Source organism: Phoenix dactylifera, chromosome 2 (assembly GCF_051530095.1).
Source record: "Phoenix dactylifera cultivar Ajwa chromosome 2, Ajwa_hap1_PhDact_Kaust_v1.1, whole genome shotgun sequence".
NCBI classification, from domain to species: domain Eukaryota; kingdom Viridiplantae; phylum Streptophyta; class Magnoliopsida; order Arecales; family Arecaceae; genus Phoenix; species Phoenix dactylifera.
Genome location: NC_143191.1, coordinates 12,887,501 through 12,895,789, shown reverse-complemented (window position 1 = coordinate 12,895,789; position 8,289 = coordinate 12,887,501). Strand labels below are relative to the sequence as shown.

The 8,289-nt window shown below is 37.0% G+C and overlaps 1 protein-coding gene across 3 annotated transcripts in view; it reads left to right on the top strand.

The window, feature by feature from the left end:
* The first annotated feature begins 4,074 nt into the window (after positions 1 to 4,074).
* Positions 4,075 to 8,289, top strand: part of LOC103698197 (DNAse I-like superfamily protein) — a 4,547-nt gene continuing 332 nt past the window's right edge. The window contains exons 1-8 of one of the 3 annotated variants that reach the window (XM_088715380.1): positions 4,075 to 4,570; positions 4,703 to 4,744; positions 5,660 to 5,742; positions 5,913 to 6,015; positions 6,118 to 6,331; positions 7,416 to 7,510; positions 7,739 to 7,986; positions 8,063 to 8,289. The exon at positions 8,063 to 8,289 is cut by the window's right edge and continues 332 nt beyond it. In XM_088715380.1, the coding sequence (XP_088571506.1) occupies positions 4,426 to 4,570; positions 4,703 to 4,744; positions 5,660 to 5,742; positions 5,913 to 6,015; positions 6,118 to 6,331; positions 7,416 to 7,510; positions 7,739 to 7,980 (924 nt within the window). In that variant the 5' untranslated portion in view covers positions 4,075 to 4,425 and the 3' untranslated portion in view covers positions 7,981 to 7,986; positions 8,063 to 8,289. Of the gene's footprint in view, positions 4,571 to 4,702; positions 4,745 to 5,659; positions 5,743 to 5,912; positions 6,017 to 6,117; positions 6,332 to 7,415; positions 7,511 to 7,738; positions 7,987 to 8,062 lie in introns of all 3 variants that reach the window. The other 2 variants (XM_088715382.1, XM_088715381.2) reach the window with 2 other exon arrangements.

Below are 8,289 nucleotides of genomic sequence, written 5' to 3'. Positions count from 1 at the left end.
TTGCTTAATTGAATTATAATTTATATGACCTAATCTACCATGCCAAATAGAAGGAGGTTCTATATTCATAATCAAAGAATTTTTATTCATTGAAGGAACTATTACATTCAACTTAAACAATCCTTCACTAATGAATCCTTCTCCAATAAATATTACGCCATGAGAAATTACAACTTTATTGGACTCAAAAACAAGATGAAAATCTTGCTGGACAAGTAAGGAACCACTAATTAGGTTTCTCCTAATGACCAAAACATATTGGACGCCGTGTAGGGACATGACTTTTCTAGAAGTAAGCTTTAAGTCCACACGTTCCACTCCTAGCACACGTGCCTCCGAGCTGTTTGTTATGATCACAGCTCCTCTACTTGAGACTTGGTAAGAAGAAAATCATGAGCAATCCGAACAAATGTGAATACCAGCTCCGGTATCAATCCGCCAATCAAATGTTTGTAAAGTCATGTTAACTTCAGGAGGAAAGAAAACAGACCGGAAAGCAGTCTCAGAGGAGCCAGCGTCGGAAGTCACCATGTTGACTTGAGCACCGGTTGTGTGTGGATCTTTCTTCTTGCATTGAAGAGGTGCAGTCTTCTTATAGAAGCACTGGGGAGACAAATGGTTGGTCCGACCACACACATAATAGAAACGAACACCATCTTCCTCTTTCTTCTTCTTCTGCTCTTGGGATTGGATAGGTTTTTCATTGTGGTGGTTAGGGTTTCTAGGGTTGCAGAGTTTTTTTTGTAATGTTTATTTTTGAAGGGTTGGTTCTGATTTTTCTTAGGTGGGGCCTCTATATTATAAGCATTATTTTTGTATCCAGTAGAAGTTGTGCTCCTGAGCCTATGCTGCTCTTCAATTCTAATGGAGTTCAAAACTTGGGTTAGCGTGAAACCTCCTTCAGTATGGCTCAGAGGCTTAGCAAAATCAGATTAGGAATTAGGTAGTCTATCCATCAGACAGGCTACGTAGAATGATTCATCCAAATTGGTTCTATTAGCACTAAGTTGGTGGATCAGAATTTCAAAATTATGGATTTGGTCATTCATAGGCTTTGAGTCCACCATCCTAAAGTTATTGAAGTTAGAGGCCTTGAACTTTTTTACCCCAGCATCATCAAGACCATATTTATTTTCTAGAATATTCCAGAGTTCTTTGGCACTCTTAGTTGTGTAATAAATATCATACAGCCTCTCATAAAGGGCACCTAGGATTCTATGCATGCAATGATAGTCAATTTCATTAGGTGTCCTAGAGGGTGTGCTGGTGGAGGCAGAAGGTTCAGTGTGGGAGGAAGATGAACTCCGGTTTGGGTTATGGCGAGTAGCAGGTTGTGAAGCAATTGGGTTAGACTCGTTATCAACTTTAGTAGTGCTCTCACCTATGGCTAAGATGAAGCCTAATGTGGTAAGCCAGAACTGCATTTGGTTCTGCCACCTTCTAAAGTTATGACCATCAAATTTTTTAGGTTTGGCACTAAGGTGCTCACTAATATTAGAGGCCATAGGTTCAAGGTTATAGAACAGAGACAGAAACCTGAATGAAGGCAAAAAGTTTATGTTAAAAGATTGCACTAGAATTTATATTGAATTTTAGCTGTCTAGTTGATATATTCAAAAAATAATAACCATATCAGCTCTAAATCGGTAGTGGAGCACTAGGCTCACTTAAGTATCAGCTTTTCTTAGGCACGTATGCCTTTTTGACAAGCTTTTTTTTGACACTATTAGTTAGTGAATATAATCACTAGAAATCACATAAATTCAACTTTTAGAAAAGCCTAAGTGCAAACTTAAATTAGTTATTATGAATTAACCAATTTTTGAATTTTTTGTTTGAATGAGATTTGAAAATTACTTCTTGAGGAGTCCAATGGAGGTATGATAAACCTTTTGGAGGTTAAACAAATTATTACCTTATTAGAATAATTAATTACTAATTTTGTGCTAACAAATCAATTATTGCAATTGAGATCTAATATTTCAATTTAATAAATTATATATTAGAATAATTTATTACCTTTTTAGAATAATTGATTACTAATTTTGTGCTAGCAAATCAATTATTGTAATTAAGATCTAATATGTCAATTCAATAAATTATATATTAGAATAATTTATTACCTTATTAGAATAATTGACTAATTTTGTGCTAGCAAATCAATTATTGTAATTGAGATCTAATATGTCAATTCAATGAATTGTATATTAGAATAATTTATTACCTTATTAGAATAATTGATTACTAATTTTATGCTAACAAATCAATTATTGTAATTGAGATCTAATATGTCAATTGAATGAATTATATATTAGAATAATTTATTACCTTATTAGAATAATTGATTACTAATTTTGTGTTAGCAAATCAATTATTGTAATTGAGATCTAATATGCCAATTCAATGAATTTAATGAATTATATATTACTAACAAAGAAAAATAAACAGATACTTCTTTGGATTATTAGTAATAAATTATCTAAATAGGCAAATAGGTCCCCCTCTCCAAGGCTGTCCCGTCTAATTAGGGATGGGATTCAATACCGAAATCTTTTTCAATCAAGTTCCCGAACTCAGGTACCGATATCCTTTCCAAAAAGGGGGACATCGGGACCGGTTGAAAAATTCGAGTTAAAGAGAAGCGGAGGGGGTTCGGGGGGATGCTTCCCCCGGACCCTGCCTTAAGGAGTTGTTGTTTAAAATATCTCCTCTTCCTTACAATTAATAGAAAATCTTTAAAGAAATATAATATATACATTATTCAGTATCAAAATAAATTTATTTTAGCACAAAAGAACTCTATTCATGTAATAAATTTAAAACATAAAGTTGTGAATGCTACAAATCTACTAATATTAAATTTAAAATAAAAGTAAGAAGTAAAAGCCTGATTGAAGGCAGGTCGAAGCGCGTAGACGCTGTCCCAAAGAAGTATTTCTCCCTACATGCGGGTCTCTTGGCAATCCTTCTCAGAGATACGACGACCTTAAAACTTCTTCTTCAGTATATCTCGGAAGAAGCCAAAACGAACTCGATTGGACTTACAGATCTAGTAAAGAACGAAATAAAAAGAATAAAATAAACTTTGCTGAATAAATGTGTAAAAAAAAATCAGAAAGTGGCTAAGAAGAGGAAGAAGTTTTTTTTTAGAATTTTTTTCTATTTTTTCGTGTCCAGAAAGGAGAAAAATAAGGGGTATTTATAGGGTTCAGACGTTGACCCAAAAAAAAAACTGGGGTATTTTGGACTTTTTGCAAACACGTCCGCGGTCATTCTGCGGCCAACAGGTGCTGGCACGCATCCACTGAAAGCGCGGACGTGGCCAGCCCGCGGACGCCCAAGTGGGTGCCAGCGTGCACCCGCTGGCGCGTGCAGGCGTGCGCGCTCGTGACATGCGTCTCGGGCCGCATGCGCTAATTAATTTTTTCAACATAAGGCTTCTAGAATTATCCTGAGTCCAAGATGGAATTCTTTTGTTTTTTCATCAACATGAATTAAATCGGTTAGGTCTAAGATGTATATCATTATTTTCATAAACATCGATGAGATCCTAATACAATGTAGGTTTAATTATTATCATTTTGATTAAGAAAAAGAGCTATTAATTCAAAACAAACATCATAATGTTATAAAATTTTATTTTAGTAACAACAGCGTTATAATGTGTCGATTGATGATATGTTCAATACTAAAAGAAAAAAAAATTCATCAATCTTGCCTCTCTTTTTTTTAGATTAAGAAAAAAAAATCTTTAACCTCATCAAAAATTGAGTTTGAACGTCTTTAAATTTGTGTTTCAATTGGGAATGTCCGATTTAATTCACCTGCGGATTCCCTGCGCTCGCGCGTTGAACATTCTCGCACTTGTACGCCACCCGGGTTACTTGGTCAAATCAATCTTTCCTACCGTACGATGACTGTATCAGCACGCAGGCCACCTCATCGAGATTCTACGTGCAATGATCACCCGATGGACGGTCATGATCGGCAGCGCCGCGCGCCGACTCGCCTCTGTCCCCCTGCCTCATCGCCGACAAAAAAACAAAACAAAGCGCTCCGCATCTCTCTCGCCCAGTGTCCCTTTGCTGTGCTTTTTTTTTTTTTTTTTTTTCCGCTAAAGGCTTTCGCTGTGCTTTTGACTACCGCTCTCTCCTTTGGCTCCGCTGCCACTAATAATTAGGGCACAAACTCTCACCCGCCTCGTGTCGTTCTAAGTTAGATTAGAAAAGGATCAAGAATCCGATCACAAGGAAGAGGAAAAGCTCTGCGCTTTGGTGTAATCTTTAATTCCATGGTCATGTAGATCGGCTCTCTCGAGAAGCAAAGGTCATGTGGATCGGAGATCTTTAACCCTTTCGCTTTTCCTACGTTTTTCTCCTTGATTGGAGTCTTCGGATTGAGGGAGTCTGAGAAGGGGGGAGAAAGATGAGCGTTTCGATCACGGTGATGACCTTTAATCTCCATGAGGGGGATCAGCCGAGCGATAGCCCCAACTCGTGGGAGAAGCGGAGGGATCTCTGCATCAGTGTCATCACCAGCTACTCCCCCACTATCCTCTGCACTCAACAAGGTCTGATTTTTTTTCTTTCTCGTTCCATTCGTTATAATCCTTGCGTTGAACTATGATCCCCTCGTTCGCTTGGTTTGTTAATCGAAAAGAGTAGGTTTTCTTGATGGATTATCTTTTTGGTGAGTGCTGTAGGGTTGAAGTGGCAGTTGGAGTACCTCCAGCAGTGTTTACCAGGTGATCATACGGACTGTTGATGTGTGTTTGCTTATTTTAAATCTGAGATCACTTGATTTTTTTGGATCGTACATGTTTCTTATTAACTCTATTGATGCAAAATCGAAACTTTCTTGGTTGATATAAATGTTCCCCTTTTTGTACCATTTGACTTCTTTGTTTTTGTGTGCATGCTTGGTTTCAATCTGAGATCGCTGAAAATTTTGACTCCAAGTATGATTCCATCACTTAGTGCTCAAAAACCGGGACATTTCGGGGCGTTTATGTGCTCCCCCAATATTTGATCATAGTGATGTAGGATCAGGTAATCGTTCGATCAGTGTCTATTAGCAACTTTAGTGAACCCAAAATCAGAGCTGCCTGGGTTGATGCATATGATTTCCTTTATTCATGTTGTAATCAATGACGGAGCAGGCTTTTCTGGACAATTATTACAGGCTTGCATCTTCATTACTATGTTTGTTCAGAGTAGCAGCCGCATTCTTTAATTCAATTTCAGTAGTCTTCATTAAAATATAAAAAATAAAAGAATTGAATAAAAGAAGAGAAAAACTAAAAAATAAAATAAGTCAAGAACAAAAATTCAGCATTATTTGTATATATATTATATCATTTAGGACTCTGGATGCATCCATATGATGCTCTTAGAAAGTTGTAAATATGAAGATCAGCATTGCAGTTCCATCACCATGCCGTTGATTTCAATTTTGGAGATTAAGTTTCATAACCCCAGCCCCCCTTCCCCCTTCTCGTTTTCTTCCCCTCTGCATTATCATGTTCCTTCAGCCTTATACATCCTAGCCAGTATGATTTTATGTTCATATAGTTTATTGTCAGTTCACAACTTTATATATAATTTTTTTGACTATGAAGTTAGGTGCCCAACTATCTAATTTGTCTTCTCCAATTTTCCAGGTTATGATCAATTTGGGATTTCAAGGAAAGGATCCCAGGATACCTCAGATGAACATTGCACTATCTTCTATGATAAGGAAAAGGTATCAGATCCTTTCCCTCAAATGTTTTCTAGAGATGTGTTGGCTACGCTTTTTCTCCAAAAGATGTTCTCTGGATCTTACTGATTTCTGATATTTGTGCATCAAAACCAGTATTACTAAGAATTATATCAATCTTAGATGCCCCAAACTTTTTCTTGTGTTTGATGAAGGTGGAGCTTCTTGAAGGTGGTACCTTTTGGTTGTCAGAATCACCCTCTGTTCCCGGAAGCATATCATGGGGAGCCACAGTGCCATGTATCGCTACATGGGCGATATCCTTTCAGGCTGCCACATATGTTTTGTCTCCTTTAATATCTTTTCCTGTACAAATACCATGCATTATTTGCTTTTTGCTACCTTGACATGGTTTCCACACATTTCAACTTAAGAGAGTTGAACCACCAGGGTTCAGCTTCCAGATTGTAAATACAAACCTCGATGAATTTAGTCCTCGTGCACGAAGACGAAGTGCTTTACTCACATGGCAACACATAGCATCTTTGCCACCTAACTTGCCAGTTGTATACTGTGGAGGATTTAACACACAAAAGGAGTCGACAACGGGGCGTTTTTTGCTTGGGAGATCTAGGTATATTTCTTGACAGTCGATATATGAATATTGGATATGAGAAAAATATGTTAAAGTTTATCTCTCCAGCTTTTAAAGTGATACTGTTTATTGAGTGTTTCTTGGGCTTTTTTCCCACAAGCTTTTGCAATTCTATGTATCAGTAACATTTAACTATTATCAAGTATGTATGTTTTTTTAGGAGGAGTATGTTTGCTGAGCACTGACCTTTCTTTTGATATGCTTAATGCGGTTGTATGCTTTACTTTTCTACCCTAGAAGGGAATGATATGCTCGCTTTACTTTTCTACCCTAGAAGGGAATAAATATGCTTTTCTAGTTTTTACATGGAAAATTGCATTTCTGGTGTTTCTCTGAGTTGCTTACCCTATTGGTTTGTAGCATGGAAAATGGATGTTCAGAAATGTTACTTTGACATAGACTTATGGATGAATTGCTAATTGCAAGTGTGTGTTGAGAAATGAGGAATGAAGGCATTATATGTTTGGAAACTTGACATTTGAACGCTGCTTCTACCATTACTCTTAGAAATTAGATTGAAAGGAGAGTGAGAACGATTGAAGTATTATTGGCAGACGTGGCAATCAAAGGAGAGTGACAATGATTGATGCTTATTTGAATATTGTATCATTTAATCAAATTGTAACCAGTACTTCATCCACATAAGTGATTATATGTAAGAAAATGAAGGTGCTTTTAAGAATTTGACTTGCATTTAGGTCTTTCTGTAATCCAAATACTAATAATGAACGGAGAAAGACAAACTAAATACTAGGCCAATGGTTTTCTGTTGGAGTTTATGTTTCCTTTTCTCTCACCATTTTTCAAAATTTTCCATCACATTGAGTATCATTCTCTTCAGGATTAAGTATTTTAAGGCTTCAATTCTTTGAGACCCTTAGTCTAGTTCACGTTGGCAGCTGCATCTCTGACCTTTCCACTTGCAATGTTATCGATCATTGCACATCTCTCTCTCTCACACACACATGCTTGCTACTTAAAAAAAATTAGAATCTCCCTAGCTGTTGTCATCCTAATCTATGAAAGACTAGATAAATGATAATTCTTGATGGTTTGGTAATAGGGAACATGGAGTTGTTGGTGATATGAGAGATGCCTGGCCAAATGCTCGTGTTCGGAAAAATGTCTCTTTGATACACACATATCATGGATTCAAAGGTAATTCCTTCATTGAAATGCTGATTTTTCTGCCTTAAAATCTTTTTCCTGACTGAAGTTTTCCTCACCGAACTAAGAACATCCTGCCTTAATTTATTATTCTTTTAGCGTCTGTCCTTTGACAGACAACTACTCTACCTAGTAGATTCTCCATTGAGATATAATATTTCTGATGTGTGCAGTTCTATTGAATGAAATTGGCAAACCACTTTATTTGTGTTGCTGCAGGGGACAAACAAGGTGCTATGGAGTTCCTAAAGTTGATATTCAGAGCTCTTTGCCTTTGCTGGGATCGCCAGACTCAGGATTTGCATATTGACTGGATTCTCTTTAGAGGGCGCTCGTTGGTCCCAGCATCTTGTGAAGTTGTGAATGATAATATTGATGGTTTCTATCCATCATCACATTATCCTATCATTGTTGAGTTTATGCTTCCACGTACTGTGCGCTCGCTTGATGCGCCCACTTAAATCAAGGTTTGGTGCACTTTTATTTTTATCTTTGTTTTTTTATAATTGTCAAAGTAATTTTTCTGATTTTGCGTTTGTGCAGGATTGTGGTTAAAATATCCAGGCAACTCATGTATGTTGCTGCAATTGTGCCCCTCAAATATTAAAAGAATATCAAAGAGGTTTTAAGCTTGGAGAGCTTGATCTCATTACTACGAGGAACTACTAGAACCGATCCACTTGGCATGATGGACACCATATGTGACTGCAAGTTTCATTTTAGTCTCGTTTTCTTCTCCCAGTGCGGGCTAAATTTAGGCATGTTGGTGA